General features: G+C 42.4%; 2 protein-coding genes across 3 annotated transcripts in view; one reads left to right on the forward strand and one right to left on the reverse strand.

Annotated features, from left to right (window-relative positions):
- The window catches only part of gabrb3 (gamma-aminobutyric acid type A receptor subunit beta3), a 54,405-nt gene that overhangs the window by 11,025 nt on the left and 25,733 nt on the right, over positions 1-17,647 (reverse strand). Inside the window, exons 2-4 of one of the 2 annotated variants that reach the window (XM_037771077.1) lie at positions 13,870-13,917; positions 11,054-11,145; positions 10,640-10,707 (exon numbers count right to left, since the gene is read on the reverse strand). In XM_037771077.1, coding sequence (XP_037627005.1) covers positions 10,640-10,707; positions 11,054-11,145; positions 13,870-13,917 — 208 coding nt within the window. Of the gene's footprint in view, positions 1-10,639; positions 10,708-11,053; positions 11,337-13,869; positions 13,918-17,647 lie in introns of those variants that run through there. The other variant, XM_037771076.1, reaches the window with a different exon arrangement.
- The window catches only part of gabra5 (gamma-aminobutyric acid type A receptor subunit alpha5), a 37,346-nt gene continuing 33,289 nt past the window's right edge, over positions 13,591-17,647 (forward strand). The window contains exon 1 of the mRNA XM_037771069.1: positions 13,591-13,818. The gene's annotated coding sequence lies outside the window, so the exon portion shown is untranslated. The remainder of the gene's footprint in view (positions 13,819-17,647) is intronic.

Genomic DNA, 17,647 nt, shown 5'->3' on the forward strand with positions numbered 1-17,647 from the left:
TATTGATTCATATGAATAATTCAGTGTGTATGTACAGTCAGAGATTTATTCTCCTGTTATATAACAGAGCTGTTTTAGTCTTCTTTAGGGGGGTCCAGTACAGGAGGTCTTTAGGGGGCATGTCTGTAAAGGGGAGACTCGTGGGTACCCATAGAACCCATTTACATTCACACATCTGGAGGTCAGAGGTCAAGGGACCCCTTTGAAAATGGACATGACAGTTTTTCCTCACCAAAATTTAGTGTAAGTTTGGAGCGTTATTTAACCTCCTTCATGACCAGCTAGTATGACATGGTTCGTACCGATGGAATCACCAGGTTATTTTCGGACATTTCTTCGAACATTTTTCCGACTTTTTTTCCGACATTTTTCCGACTTTTTCTAACATTTTTCGATTTTTTTCCCCAAAATTGTTTTGACTTCTTTTCCTACATTTTTCCGACTTTCTTTTCTCCAACATTTTTTAAAAAAAATGTCGAATATTTTTTAGACTGTTTTTCCCGACATTTTCCGACTTTTTTTCAGTCATTTTTCCGACTTTTTAATACATTTTTCAGACCTTTTATTGGACATTTTTCGGACATTTTTTTCGAATATTTTTTCAAATTTTTCCCCCAAAATTGTCCAGACTTTTTTTTCCGAAATTTTTCCGACTTTCTTTTCTCTAACATTTTAAAAAAAAAATGAATATTTTTTTTACTTTTCTTCTGATATTTTCAGACTTTTTTTTCCCGACATTTTTCCGTCTTTTTCGAACATTTTTCAGACCTTTTATTGGACATTTTTCTGACATTTTTTCAGATGAAAACCCCTCACACTTACACACATCTGGAGGTCAGAGGTCAAGGGACCCCTTTGAAAATGGACATGTTTTTTCCTCGCCAAAATTTAGCGTAAGTTTTGAGCGTTATTTAACCTCCTTCATGACCAGCTAGTATGACATGGTTGGTACCGATGGATTCATCAGGTTATTTTCGGACACTTTAGGGGCTTTCTTCCAACATTTTTTCGGGCTTTTTTTTTCGACATTTCACTTTTTTCTGACATTTTTCCAATATTTTTTCCCAAACTTTTTTTCGGACATTTTTTTCAAATATTTTTTCCCCAAAATTGTTCGGACTTTTTTCCCAACATTTTTCCAACTTTCTTTTCTCCAACATTTTTCAAAAAAAATTTCGAATATTTTTTAAACTTTTTTCCGACATTTTCCGACTTTTTTCCCCGACATTTTTCTGATTTTTTCGAACATTTTTCAAACCTTTTATTGGACATTTCTGGGGAAAAAAATTTGAATAATTTTTGTAATTTTTCCCAGAAAAATTGTTCGGGTTTTTTTCCGACATTTTTCCGACTTTCTTTTCTCCAACATTTTTCAAAAAAAATGTTGAATATTTTTTTGACTTTTTTTCCGACTTTTTTTCGACTTTTTTTCCCCGACATTTTTTAGACTTTTTCGAACATCTTTTATTGGACTTTTTTGGAAAAAAGTTTTGAATAATTTTTTGAATTTTTTCCCCAAAATTGTTCGGATTTTTTTCCGACATTTTTCCGACTTTCTTTTCTCCAACATTTTTCAAAAAAAATGTTGAATATTTTTTTGACTTTTTTTCCGACTTTTTTCCGACTTTTTCGAACATTTTTCAGACCTTTTATTGGACATTTTACGGATATTTTTTCAGACGAAAACCCTCACACATCCACATATCTAGAGGTCAGAGGTCAAGGGACCCCTTTGAAAATGGACATGACAGTTTTTCCTCTCCAACATTTAGTGTAAGTTTGGAGCGTTATTTAACCTCCTTCATGACAAGCTAGTATATATCACCATACGGTTCGATATGAATCTCTCCCCCCCTCCACCGTCTGTTTGCAGTAGATCCCTGACTGGCTGGAGACGGGTCTGTAGAGTGTTTTTAGCGCCCTATCCTCTAAACAGATGCCTTCATCATCATCATCACTACTCTCCCTCTCCCACATACAGCTGAGCTGTAGGACGGTGAATCAGATTTATACAACAGCTCTAATACTACAGAGACTACAGAGTCTGGACCAGAACTATTTCAGTCTGCTTCAGATCTGCACATCTCACCTCAGCAGTACAGTAGTCCTTAAACACTGCTGTAGCATCTCAGAGACAAATCTATTCACATCCCTCTCACTGTACACAGAGTACCCAGAGTACTCAGAGTACCCAGAGTACCCAGAGTACTCAGAGTACCCAGAGTACTCAGAGTACTCAGAGTACTCACTGTACCCAGAGTACTCAGAGTACTCAGAGTACTCACTGTACCCAGAGTTCTGTTTTAAAAATAAAAACTTGACTAAAATCTCTTTATTGTTGTTGACAAAAACAGTTTCAATGCAGCCGTTTAATTGTCTGCAGGACGACACCAACAGGATCTTTGGTTTTATCCATCCTACTGGACGCTGCGCTGGCTGGATGAGAGTTTCTACAGCCACTAACTGAAGGTCAGGAGGACTCGGAGTACTTAGTTACTTCAGTTTAAGTTGATGACAACAACATCCGGGCTTCGGAGAAAGAAACCTGCTGATATTAAGACTGAAATGTTCAATATAATCTCACATCTAAAACTAGAATAGTTACACTTTTTCTTTGACTATGATGAAACTAAAAGTACCAGACTTTTATTAACTAAAACAGGATGAGGTGACTTAATATGATAAAAACTAACGAGGACATTCGACACAGAGCTAAGACTGAACAAATCCATGATTCCAGTGAAAGTCATTAAAGATAATAAAACTGAATTATGTCCCAGTATTACTGAAAATGAGCCTCCACTGTAATAATGTAATATTCTACTAACGGCTATAGCTGAGTACCAGAAGAGACCGTCCCAGGGAGGATTTCACAGTGAGATGAGCGGTGGTGCTGTTTGCTGTCAGATACGTAGACCACCAGAGACAGAACCGGGTTTGTCCTCAGCTCCGGAGACTAAATGAGGCCCAGTGGGAGGACGAGACCGTCGCCTTCATCATCTTCGACTCAGAGAGTCTCTTCTTCCTCAGACATGGCGACTGTGAGACAGTCAAACATCGTCTACGTCAACCTAACACCGGGACGTCTGCTGGGAATAACACAGGAACAGACTCCGAGACGCTCTTCATCGCTCCATGAGACAGACACGTGTTCCCAGTACCATTCAGAGTGTTCCCAGTACCATTCAGAGTGTTCCCAGTACCATTCAGTGCTCCCAGTATGATTCAGTATTCCCAGTATGATTCTCTATGTGTTTACAGACCGTGTCTCTGCGTCCTCCCACACAACAAGCCTCTCATTAAATACTCTTATAGCAGTAGAAGAACTGTTTTAGTGGAGTGGAGGGACGAAGGTTAGATCAGTTATTATATCAGTTATCCTCCACAGAACCAGCAATGGTTCTGACTAGGGATGCACCGATATCGATACCAGTATCGGGTATCGGGTATCGGGTCCGATACTGTGCTCATGTACTCATACTCGCAAAACGGCTCCGATACAACGGCACCGATATCACTTTACTTTCACTCCACCTCTCCGACGGTGCGGGCTAGACGTGCCGGTGATGCGCCCGACCCCGCTGGGCCGGGATCCCACTTTCATTGCGCCACGGTGTTTTCCGTGTTTCAAGACGGGTCGGGTGGGTTGCAGACATCGACGCAGACCCCTGGCGCCTTTTACGTGGGCCAAATCATAATTTATTGAGAAAAAAAGTCGTAATATTTTAGGAGAGGATAAAAATGTAAATGATTTCCTTTGGTTCATCCCAGTTGACTCAGGCATAGTAACAGTCCCAATGTTCCTGACACTGGGGATGGATTCTCTGAGGTCTTACCTCTCCATAGAGACCAAGATCATGCAGATAGACCCGGTGGTTGTGAAGCTATTCTTCATTTATTGATGATATGTCTGTTTAGGAGAACCACACCTTCCAGTAGGCTTAAGAGTTTAAATAACTCCATCTTTATTTCAGGCGTCCTGTTAGAGCGACGAGCAGAATGACAGTGGGTTTATATTCACTAAATGTTCCAGCAGCTCAGTAGAAAGTCAGCATATAGAGAGAGTGTTTCTACCGTAGTAGAGCAGCTGCAGCCCGAGGCGACTCCATGTGTTACAGTATGTGTCTGACTTCTTATGTTAACTGAACCCTTCAACATAAATCTGGAGGAACATCTGTAGTAGGAGTTTTTAAGAGGTGACACCTCCTCCAGGCAGAAGGTGGGTTAAAGTGTCACGATGGATGAGGGCGGGTTATCACATGATGGATTCATCTTCCAGCTGACTCAGTAACTCAGTAACATCCCCGCTGGGAGGATCTGCTGGACAGCTTTCTGTACCTGGACAGGTGCTCCTCTGCTCTGATAGGACATCCTGGTGCTCTTGTGTAACACGAACGTCTGGTTGGAGTTTTAAAAATATCAACAGAGTGAAAAAAGGCCACGGAGAGCGATCTTAATCTCAAAGCTCTAAATAAAGCAGAGCAGTGAGTAAAGAGAGAGAAGCGTATTAATAATCTGATTTCCTAGACAACAAGTTCTGCAGCTCGCCCACGCCGGCTATAACGGGCCGATAGCCGGAGTGACTCTGCCTGTTTGAGCGCTTGCCGCCGACACCTCCACGCTCTCCACGCTCTCTCAGCGAGCTCTGCTTCGATCTCTCACTGAGCCTCAAAGTCTCTACAGCTCTAAATACGGCTGTTAGAGACTAAAAATGATCTTCTATTAATAGTCTTATGAATAATATATCCAAAACTATTTATTTTCAAATTGAAAATACACATTATTTTGTCAGGAAAAGCTCATTGAGATGAACAATGGTTCTCTGGTTCGACACTCAAAGACAACAAGCTCATTAATCAATCAACAAGTTCATTATGTAAATATAACGAACGCTGCTCTCAAATGGTGCGTTGTATTAAAAGACTACTCACATATTTACATGCAATAAATAAAGCACGGATGAGTTAAAAGATTAGTGATAAATATCAGCGATAAAAAGTGCAGAATCTGAGCAACATAAGTATTAAAATACAATCAATATGAGGAAAATACAAGAAAGATCAAATTCAACTAACGAGTCAGCAGCAGCTGCAAAAGTCAAAGCTGCTTATTGTAGATAATATCGCTGTTTATGGCGGCAGATGAGTGACAAGAAATTGCAGAAAAGAAATCTATTAATTTAGAAACAGTGTAAAGGTAAAGACTGGACTCTCCCGCTGCTCTGGACGACGTGAGGACAGAGAGGCTCAGTGTTAACGGGATAATGAGAAGAGACAGGACATGAACTGCTGCAGACCTTCTGTCTGTTCTCCACTTCTCTCACAGCTCCGCTCTAAACTGAGCTCCAACTGATTTACTAACTATAGTCTCCTATCCTATTAACAGATTAAAAGTTACTGCAAATAACAAACACACAGTCACGCATCTGCACAGATACACCAGCAAGCAACCAATCAGTAGCTCAAAGGTGAGCAAGAGGCATTTAAAGGAGCAGAGTTTTGGATTTAGGAGGATTTATTGACATGTTTATTGGTTTCTACAGTAGCCCAGAAGGGACAAACCAAACGCAAACAAATGTTTTTACGTTTCCTGAAGGCCACCGTAGTTCTCTACAGGCTTGTAAAGGGAGGAGTGAGCGGGTTCAGTTGGTTGCAACCTGCAACTTCACCACTAGATGTGACTAAATCCTCCACACTGCTCCTTTAAGTGAGGTTGATCCTGAAGGATTCAGCATCATGTAGAGAAGTTCTACGAGTAGTTCAGACATCGGTCCGTATGATATTTTTTGTGCATTTTCCTTCAAATGTCCAGCAACACGAGCGATCAGTGCTCCTGCAGTGTTTAGGCGACAAAACTACTTGGTTAGGTTTAGGAAAGGATGGCGGTTTGGGTTAAAACAAACACGGGAGTGGCGTCACTTAAGTTTAGAAGTTACAAAGCAAATAAGTCAACGTTTGGGTTCAAATAACTACGGAAATAACGGTACTTTAGTACGGAAGTTACTTAACCAATAGGGGTGTCACAATACGATTAGATTTTCGAGTTAAACATGCCATTGTCAGACTATGGACTACATCTACTATCCACTCGATGGCAGGAGGGAACGTTACAACAACAGCTGGAGTTTCTCAGAGTTTACGAGGCACACCTGAATGCATCAGGAGGTCTGTCGGCGCCTACATGCTTTACACTACGGCAAGCATAAACCCCGCTTTACCGTACAAAACAATGTAGACTAGACACTAGGGATGCACCAATACCACTTTTTCAGACCGAGAACAAGTACAAGTACTGACATTTGGGTACTCTCCGATACCGAGTACCGATATGAGTACTTCTTTGTGCCTCCTGCTCCCGGTGCGACTGTCGACCGGAGCGGACTGTCCTCAGTGAGCCCCAACCACGTCGTGCCCCCAGTACGGGGCTCGGCCCACGTAAAATGCGACAGGGGGCTGTGGCGATGTCGGCAACCCACCCGACCCGTCTTGAAACACGGACCAAGGAGTCTAACACACGCGCGAGTCAGAGGGTGCCAGCTAAGCAGGGTTGGGCGCACTACCGGTCCATCTCGCCCGCACCGTCGGGGAGGTGGAGCGAGAGGACCCGAAAGATGGTGACGAGAGGTTAACGTCACGCTGCCGTAAAGTGGTATCGGTGCCGTTGTATCGGAGCCGTTTTGCGAGTACGAGTACATGAGCACAGTATCGGACCCGATACCCGATACCCGATACTGGTATCGGTATCGGTGCATCCCTACTAGACACACAATCGATTTTAAGTGAAGATAGTGTAACCGTAGTTGAAATCACCCAGCAGTTCGCTGAATGCTGTTTTCTTTGGTTGCTGCATTCTCTAAATCTTCTGCGGCCAACAAACTGTAGTTTTTCTGACAACGACATGTTCGAAGTTTAACTCACGGGGATGGCAAAATGTCGCTAAACAAGTGACCTCAGGGAAAGCAGGAGGATTTTCTAGTTCTGTTGTTTCGCCGTGGTGCTTAAGGTGCAGCTGCAGGTTCGTGGTACGCTACGCTGCGTCATCTTTGACGCAAGTGTTGTAGGGGTGGAGAGAAAAACAAATACTGGGAGAATTGTCCATCCTGCTCTTTATTACGATGGTCGAAACCGCCAGAATAATGCCAAATAACGTAAAATAACGCCAAATAACGTAAAATAACGCCAAATAATGCCAGAAGTGCTGTAACTTAAGTACAGAAGTTACGTGACAAATAAATCAACGTTGACTTCTGGCCTCACACGGGGCACCAACAGAGGTCTCCTGATGAAAGTCTGGAGTTTTTAGACCCACCCATCCACCCCGACCTCCTCCCTACACAGACTTTATACGTCACTCTTTATACGTCCTGGCTCACAATTATGTGGATTACATACGATCGGATTACATGGGATGTATAGGAATTAGTAGGTATAGCTACTAACGGTGTATGAGAACAGCCTGAGTAGTTTGTATTCAGCATTAATGGAAGGTTCTTTAATCCTATATTTAGACAGAATACACTGTGTTTAGTTTGGTTTCTTTATCTCAGTGTGGTACTGTATATGGCGAGGCTCAGTTGTTGCTCAGGACAGATGTCTTTTCAATGAAGCTGTAAAACAGATGACTGACAGACAGTTGTCATCGTCACTCAGACGTCCATATGAATCCTTCAGCGATGTGACTGAACACTGAACACTGAACACGCCGCTCACTGGGCCGTCATCACTGTTCGCTTCACATTTCAAACAGGAAGGACGAGCCAGCTGTTCTCCTAATGTCTCCTAATGGTGAAACTTATGGCCCAAAACATGCATTAAGTGTAGGAACAAACATTTACTTAATGTACCTATTACTCCAGTCAAACCATGTCAATGACCTTTCTGTCTTCATAGAGGTAAAACATAAATAATATAGGCTACTGTTTGCTGAACTATCATCCTCCTATCATCTGTATAATGAGTAAATAATGTTCAGCTCTAGAGCCACTGGGAGGGTTTATCTTCTAGACGTTTATCTTCCTCTGTCCCGTCTACATGAACCATTAACACAGACAGTCTGATGTGATGGTCATATAGTACGTCTACTACACAGAAAACCACTCTACAGTTAAAAGCTACGACGGAAATTAGGTTTGATCCATTAAGAGCTGAAACTTAGTTAACTGATTATAGATTTACAGCACTAATGAGATAGAAACACATACTGTATGTGTCAGTCTCTGTTACTGCAATTAGTGCTGTCAAAGTTAACGCGATAATAACGCAATGTGTTTTAATGCCAATCATTTTTTTAACACGTTAATGCAACTTTTTTTAGGTTGTAGCGGCTCAGTTTTAAAGCGAGAGTGAAGATACTGGCATCATGTGAAACTAGAGAACCTGATGAATCCATCGGTACCAACCATGTCAGACTAGCTGGTCGTGAAGGAGGTTAAATAACGCTCCAAACTTACACTAAATTTTGGCTGAAAATATGTCCGAAAAATGTACAATAAAAAGTAAAAAAAAAAAAAGTCCGGAAAATGTTAAAAAAAAAGTCGGAAAAAAAGTCAGAAAATGTCATAAAGAAATGTCGGAAAAAAAGTCATAAAATTGTTCAAAAAAAAGTCGGAAAATGTCAAAAAGAATTGTCGGAAAAAAAGTCAGAAAAATGTTCTAAAAAAAGTCAGGAAAAAAGTCAAAAAATCTTTGGAAAAAAAAAGTCAAAAAGAAATTGGAAAACACCTAAAGAATCCATTGGTGCCAACCAATATTTGTCCACTCCCTTGTTGAAAAGAGTATTAAATACTTGACAAATCTCCCTTTAAGGTACATTTAGAACAGATACAAAATGTGTGATTCATTTGCAATTAATCGCGATTTAATATTTTAATCGACTGACAGTCCTAATATACTGTATATTTTTTATATATATAAATTGTGTGAGTTAAGAAGATTAATTTTGTACTTATGTCCATGATATCAGTTACATAGATTATTAGGTTGGTGCAGTATTAGAAGAACAAAGAACATTCCTCATATACTGTAAGTGTTAGTCACATTGAATCTAAAAATATGTGTATCATGTCTCTGTGTTCTCATTTGACTGATTTCTGACTTCTAAATGGAGAACAGATTTTGACGCAAATCGCTTCACCACTCTTCCTTCGCACCTCCATTCAACTCTCCTGCATTCGTTTTACTAACTTCATATTAAATACAAATCCAACATTAGTTGTAGAGAAAATGAAGAGAAGTAACAGAACAAACTGATGTCATTATCTGTAACAATAAAATAAACTTGATGTGTATTTCTGATATTCAACATGACAGACTAGATCCACTCAAGCCTCGTACTCGTTTAGTGAATGTGAACCTCCGCTGTCACCGGCAGCGAGTGTTAGCTGCTGTAGAGATGAATTCAGACGCACCACGGGTCCATTTCATCATCACACGTCCTCGTCAGGACAGCACGCCAGCGGCTGTTTCGTGTGACGGAAGCATCATCGGGCTCAGTCAGCACTTCAGACCGCTGACGGATGGAAGAAGACATTAAAGTGTGCAGCCGTGGTGAGCCAACCACAACACTCACACGTCTCAAGGTCTGGATGCTTCGTTATGTTTGAGAGGAGAAGACACACGGCGCTGAACTCCGTGACCTCATCGTGTAACGGGACCATTAGAGCGTCAGAGTCACGCCGCCACTGAACCACGATGTGAAACCTACAGCTATCGTCTGATACCGCCGACGACCAAACCGCTCTGACAACAACACAAACTGCTTCCTGTTTACAGACCGGAGCTACGCAGGATGATGTGAAGAATATTCTATGTTTGTTTTACCATTTTAAAATAAATCACCATTTAATAAAGTATTTAAAACTACTGGCTTTACTAATGGTTCATATTCAATTCCCTGAGAACAAAGAAGCTCTTCAGCAGTGTGCAACATAAAAGTAGGACTGGGATGATTCACCTATCTCCCGATTCAATATGTATTGCGATTCAACAAGTATTGCAATACGATATTATGATTTATTGTGATGTTTGTTAACTTTTGACCTCTAGACCGTGAAGGGAAAAAGTTGAATCATACACTTCTAGGAACTTTTACTTTGTAAAATCTCTAAATGAATCCAGTAAAAATGTTTGATTTCCAGCATGTATGTAGTCAGAGATGTCCTGAAGTCAAATATATCAGTTTCATTGTCAGGAATTATTTATTATCCAGCAACCCAAAAATCTAAGAATAAAGACTTTTTCCTGCGGTTTGTTTTGGTTGACGGATACGGAACAGATATGACGTCACAAGACTACTACCAACCAAACGCTGAATAAGACATTTTTAGGTGAACAAAATTATATAATTAACTTTGATGAAGTGAGAACACACTGTGAAAGGGTTAAAGTTGTAAGACAAAAACACGGACAACTCCCAGACCGGACAACGCCGTGGTAGCGACCTGTCAATCAGCAGGTAGCCCCGCCCTAAAGCATCCCCTGCTTTATGGTCTATCTGACTCTAAATGGGACCATCAGTTACTAAATGAACATCATACTGTATTGAAGAAGACTTGGAACTAGAGATTGAGACCATAAACTCATGTTTACAGCAGCAGTCCACCAGAACTACACATGACTCAATAAATGAAGTATGAACTCACCATGTTGACTTCTGACACCATGTCTATACTGGCCACGTCTATACTCATCCCGACAGCCACCGGGGCACCTTTAAACACATACAATAAAGTTCATTAAACATAATACAAATAAAATAAAGTTCATTAAATATAATACAAATAAAATAAAGTTAATTAAATATAATAAAAATAAAATAAAGTTAATTCAATATAATAAAAGTTAATTAAATATAATAAAAGTTAAATAAAGTTCATTAAATATAATAAAAATAAAATAAAGTTAATTAAATATAATAAAATAAAGTTCATTAAATTAATAAAATAAAGTTCATTCAATATAATCAAAAATAAAATAAAGTTATTAAATATAATAAAATAAAGTTATTAAATATAATAAAATAAAGTCATTAAATATAATTAGTTAATGGTGATTACCTCCAAAGTCTGGTCTCAGTCTGATGTCGTATCCCTTCAGCAGTTTGTCTACTGTTTCTTTAACGTAGGACATGTTGCCCGGTTCGTTGACGCTGAAACACAGAACACAAACAGGATGAGACGGTTCTGTTTCTGGAAGAGGAGGACGGAGACCACCAGACCCGGACCGGACCCAGACCCGGATCGGACTCACCTCTGAGCGCAGCACATCACCACCACGAGCAGCGGAACGGACAGGATGCGAGAGAGCCCGGTAGTCCCGGTTCTCCCGGTCATCCCGGTCTAAAGGAAGCAGTCCCGGTGCTCAGACCGCCGCGGATCTCCGGTGACCAACATGGAGACCAGACCGGTTCCGGTGCGTAAACCTGCTCCATGAGGCGCGTTCATCATGACCCGGCTCCGGTACCGGAGCCCTCATGCCGCCCCCCACCCCCAAGTGGATCTCAGGAGAAACTGACTGATCTCTGATGAGCGTGAACGCGCTCCACGTGTCTCTGACTCTGATCCACAGGTCCAAGAGCCGCGTGCGTAAAATACACCAAGAGACTCCTCAGAGATTATTATGAGCCTCTCATTGCGCGCGAGGATGTCCTGGTTGGTAACACCATTAAAGACCACGTGACAGACTCAGACAGACTTCATCTGAGACAGAGCAGGAGGTCACTGAGGGGGGGGATGTCAGGGTACCATAAATCTAGTAGTCGATACCAATACCAATGAATTTACACCATTCTCGATACCAAATTCGGTACCACGGTAAAAAAACAATAAATCCTATGTAATTCAACACACACGCTTTTATTAAAACATTTGAACATTCAAATTAACAGAGGCATGTAGCCGTTAAAGGGACTGTTTGTAAGAATCAGAAAGGTCTTGTTAACAGCTTCACCTGTGTCCGTTAAGTCAACTAAAGTCAGCGTCCTGTTGCTGGCGCTTGTGCTCGCTCTACATAGACATGAAGGAGCATCGCTCAACAGAGTGAGGAGACACACGTCAGCTAAAAGCACAATATCACTCTATATTTCAGCTGCTTGGCAGTAATGTTAGCTGACCAGACCAAGGTCTCTCCATGAATCAATGCTGATCCTAGTGTTGGCTTTTCCCGCCTCAGCCTCCCGACCGCGGCCGGAGGGAACGGGGAGACGCCGGAGTTTTGGTCGGAGACGATAACGTTTCTCTCTGCGGAGCCCCGTCACTTCACATGACACGGGAAACCTCTGTTGGTCTGGAGGAGCTGCAGCAGTTATTTCTGCACAAACGTCCACTGAACATTCACTAGATATTCTCAGAGCTAAACTAACTCTTCTGCAGTGTGGAGTGAGCAGCATGCACGTGAGAGGTGGAGAGAGAGAGAGAAGGAGTGCGGTGTGTGAGTGCGCTCCTGTGTCTCCTCACTGTGTTGAGCGATGCTCCTTCATGTCTATGTAGAGCGAGCAAAAGCGCCAGCAACAGGACGCTGACTTTAGTTGACTTAACGGCCACAGGTGAAGCTGTTAACAACACATTATGATTCTTACAAACAGTCCCTTTAACAAATAGGTGCTTTTGCTTTTCGCTTTGACACCAAATCCTCCGCCATCGTCTCGTCTGTCAACTCTCTCTCTCTCTGAGTGTGAAATGGGACTCCTGCTGCTCTGAGCTGAGACTCTGTAAGGAGCAGGTGCGTTCACTATCAGTTTGTAGCGTCCGCCAAAATGAAGTTAATGGGTTTTATTTCGTAATGTAATCGTGTAACACCGACTGCCGCGGCATGGCTATTCTAAAGATGATCCAGATGTTCCTGTGGTGTGACGTGTTTTTTACATCCCCCTCTGAAGTCGCATTTCAAACAGTAAATATGAAACATGTTGAATATCTCCTGTTGTGTGTGGGGGGGGGGAACCCCGAGGACAGCCGATGACGCAGTCACGTGGGAAAGAACGACAGCCAATAGAGGACCAAGCTGACTGAAGAAGGAAGGACAACCACTGCCGTCGTCATGGCGACCCCGGCTAACGCATGAGCTAATGCTAAACGTGGAGCATAAAGTCGTAGTGAGATGGAGCTCAGAGATGGAGGAGCAACGTGTTGATTAGTGTTTATTTAACGTGTCTCAGTGACTTCATCCATCCATCCATCCTCAATGTTCACCACAAAGTAAAAACTAACATCTCTAATTCTCCCTGCCCGTCGTCCGCCATGTTGGTTCACACTAAAGTCACGTCTGATCGATTTAGAGATTAACGTTGTTTTAGTGGGACTTTAGTGTTGTTGATGAATGAATGTGTTAGTGTAGTGTTGCTGTTTCTCTCATCACAGAGATGAGAGGTGGGCTCTCTCACATTTTACACATCTGGTCAGATCTGAAACATCTGTTAGTGTGGACCAGACTGAAACCTGTTTCATAATGCGAACAGACACGTTGTAAATGTCTCATTCTGATATTAAAACATGTTCTGGGCCGTCAGAAGACTCCTCCAGTACTGACCCTCTGCAGGTGAACACAGGTGTAATTAATAACAGTCATTATGGTAATGAGCTGCTGACTCTGTTACACTAACGACACCATCATTAATGAGATCAGTTACACCTGTGTTCACCTGCTATGACATGTTGGAGTGAAACTCTTCAGTTGTTCCTGTGAAGGTTTCTCTCTGTGTACAGTGTGTTTGTCGTAGTGGAAGAAGTTGAATATAACTGCAGAGAGACGGAGACGGAGACGGAGACGGAGACGGAGCTTCAGCTGGACTCTTCCCAGCAGCCTCCTCCCAGTTCCTCAGCAGGTAGGCTCTGATCTTTAACACTACTGGTTATGATATGATACTGATGGTTACCTGGTGTCGTAGATGGCGAACAGCTTCTTGTTCCCATCGACAGCGTTCCTGTAAACACAAAAGAAGGAGGAATTACTTCCTGTGTCATTCAGTGCCGACTCTGAATCTGACGTCTGAGTCCACTCAGTCAGGAAACGTTCTCCTGTTTGAAGGTTTAAAAGCTGAATAATCAGTCGAGCCTCATCCTGCTGCAGACGGACGCAGAATGATGGATTTATCCTGTACCGTATAGAGGCATATGGTCTACTCCTGTAGTCTGGACTCTTAACCAAAATAACATTTCAGGTTTGTGTCCCACATACTGAACGTCAGGCCGACTACAGGCCGCTCCATCAAGAGAGGAGGGAAATCATTTATATATATAAAGTAGTTTTACTAAAAGGAAACACATCACCACTAGAGAACTGATCAAATGTCTTACCTCCTAATACCCATTCTGTTACCTCAAATCAGGATATCTGCTGATAACAATCCAATACCAGTGTTCAATCAATATATCAATACTTTACTGCATGAAACTCATTGAGATTATTGATATGTGAGAATGTAACTGTGCAACGTATCCTCATACAACAGATCGGATGATATCGTACAAAAAGTTATTTCTCGTTGTCCTACAAATGTTTAGCAACACGAGCGATCAGAACACCTGTGAGAGCTCCGGCAGCGTTTAGGTCAGAACACCTGTGAGAGCTCCAGCAGCGTTTAGGTCAGAACACCTGTGAGAGCTCCAACAGTGTTTAGGTCAGAACACCTGTGAGAGCTCCGGCAGTGTTAAGGTCAGAACACCTGTGAGAGCTCCGGCAGTGTTTAGGTCAGAACACCTGTGAGAGCTCCGGCAGTGTTTAGGTCAGAACACCTGTGAGAGCTCCGGCAGCGTTTAGGTCAGAACACCTGTGAGAGCTCCGGCAGCGTTTAGGTCAGAACACCTGTGAGAGCTCCGGCAGCGTTTAGGTCAGAACACCTGTGAGAGCTCCGGCAGTGTTTAGGTCAGAACACCTGTGAGAGCTCCTGCAGGGTTTAGATCAGAACACCTGTGAGAGCTCCTGCAGGGTTTAGATCAGAACACCTGTGAGAGCTCCGGCAGTGTTTAGATCAGAACACCTGTGAGAGCTCCGGCAGTGTTTAGGTCAGAACACCTGTGAGAGCTCCAGCAGTGTTTAGGTCAGAACACCTGTGAGAGCTCCTGCAGGGTTTAGATCAGAACACCTGTGAGAGCTCCGGCAGTGTTTAGGTCAGAACACCTGTGAGAGCTCCTGCAGGGTTTAGATCAGAACACCTGTGAGAGCTCCTGCAGGGTTTAGATCAGAACACCTGTGAGAGCTCCGGCAGTGTTTAGATCAGAACACCTGTGAGAGCTCCGGCAGTGTTTAGGTCAGAACACCTGTGAGAGCTCCTGCAGGGTTTAGATCAGAACACCTGTGAGAGCTCCGGCAGTGTTTAGATCAGAACACCTGTGAGAGCTCCGGCAGTGTTTAGGTCAGAACACCTGTGAGAGCTCCGGCAGTGTTTAGGTCAGAACACCTGTGAGAGCTCCTGCAGGGTTTAGATCAGAACACCTGTGAGAGCTCCGGCAGTGTTTAGGTCAGAACACCTGTGAGAGCTCCTGCAGTGTTTAGACAACAAACTACTTGGTTAGGTTTAGAAACAGATGGTGGTTTGGGTTGGAGATCTCCTCCTGGACGCGGATTGCAGCTCCATCTACCCTTCCTCCGAGGTCCGCAACCTAGGCGTCATCCTGGACTCAACCTCTCATTTCAGTCAAATCCGTCACTAAATCCACCTTCTACCACCTCAAAAACATTTCCCGCCTCCGTCCATCACTCTCCGACTCCGTGGCAGAGACCCTCATCACCTCCCGTCTGGACTACTGTAATGGAGTCCTGTCCGGGGGACCGGCTCCAGTATGTCCAGAACTCAGCTGCCGGTTCTGACCTGCACTAGGCTCTGGCAGCACATCACCCCGACACTCATCCACCTTCACTGGCTTCCAATCAAGTCCTGCATCACCTATAAACTCCTTCTCACATACAAATCCCTCCATGCCCCTTCAGCACCTAACCAACCTCCTCCACCCCGACACTCCATCCAGGACACTACTCCTGATATCAGAAATGCTTCATCCCTGGACACTTTCAAAAAACACCTGAAGCGCCACCTGTTCATCAAGACCTCTGACCTCTGACCTCTGACCTCTAACTCTTCCTACACATCACTCTTTAATTATCTGGCTACTGTTTTCTCCTCTGTTTTATTTATTAGTATGATTTTGTGAGCCCTCTTTGTAAAGTGTCCTTGGGTTTCTTGAAAGGCGCTATATAAGTCCACTTTATTATTATTATTGGTGTGAATGTTGGAAGCATATGTTCTTCTACATTCTTTATTTTTATTTTTCTCGTCAGACCACTTTTTTTGCATCGCTACTCTTTCTACATTTTTCAACATAGAAACTCCATTCAAACATCAAAACATGCAGCTCAATTAGGACATGATGGCTATTACTTTTCTCATTCATAATGTTCATATTTTCAGAATTATTAACCATAATTCATCAAAAATTCTCCATTGAAATGAATGGAAGAGATGTTCAGAATTTAAACATTTTCAACTCTTCACTGCTCGTTCATACTTTCACCTAGAAACTCCATTCAAACTGTAAAATGTTCCACATCTTCCATAGATTCTGGCTATTATTCATCTTTCATTCATCCCAATTGTACTTTTTCAAATATTTAACTTTGTTTGGAGCTTGGTAAGATTCCCCTTTTTGTATGTTAACAGGAAACTAGGGATTCACCTAGTTTTTCAAAATAAAAGCTGAAATATATAATAATAAAATTGCTTTTCTAGTTATTATTATTATTAATAAAGTAACTGTAATAAATCAACGTTGACTTTTAGTTCCACATGGGTCAGGAACATCAGTCTCCATCCATCCCCCCCAACCTCCACCTTCCATCTCCATGAACCCGAGCTGCAGCCGAACAACGTCACTCCGTTGAAACAATGATTCTTCTCTTTCCTTTAGTGTGTTATAGATTTAAAAAGTTCTGCAAAGTTACAAAGCCCAAAGTCCTCTCCTCCACAGAAACACTGCTCCTGAACTGAAATGCCTTTTCTTCTGTAACGCGGTGATGTCACCAAGTAACACATTTGCGTAATAGCTAGGTCTTGTTTGGCACGCCCTCAAACAAAGCTAGTTAGAGCGGAGCTGGAGCGGAGTCCAAAGAGTTTGGTTCAGTTGACCAATCAGAACAGTGTTTTTTGAATATTAAATCATGTCATCATGTTCTAGTAGGAACCCAAAATACCAGAATGAACCTGAAGATGAGCTGAATAGGTCCTCTTTAATAAGGAGCAGTATCAGCTGATCAGATCAGTGCTTCCTCTCTCGCTCTAGTCTCAGTCAATAATCAAATGGATCGATTTAACCAGCGGACACATCTTCACTCTACATATTATAATATACAGATTGATGTTACCGTGGAGTTAATATGATAATTAGATTATGAAGCTTTAAGAGGTTTCATTGTTGAGGAGATGATTCCTCTGATGGTCCTCACTGTTATACTGAGACTTTATCTCTCTCTCTCTTTCTCTCTGTCTCTTTCTCCTCTCTGTCTCTCTGTCTCTCTCTCTCTCCTCTCTCTCTCTCTCTCTCTCTCTCTCTCTCTCTTTCTCCTCTCTGTCTCTCTGTCTCTCTCTGTCTCTCTCTCTCTCCATCTCTCTCTCTCTCTCTCCTCTCTGTCTCTCTCCTCCTCTCTCCATCTCTCTCTCT

The sequence above is a fragment of the Sebastes umbrosus genome, chromosome 5 (genome assembly GCF_015220745.1).
Source record: "Sebastes umbrosus isolate fSebUmb1 chromosome 5, fSebUmb1.pri, whole genome shotgun sequence".
Lineage (NCBI taxonomy): Eukaryota > Metazoa > Chordata > Actinopteri > Perciformes > Sebastidae > Sebastes > Sebastes umbrosus.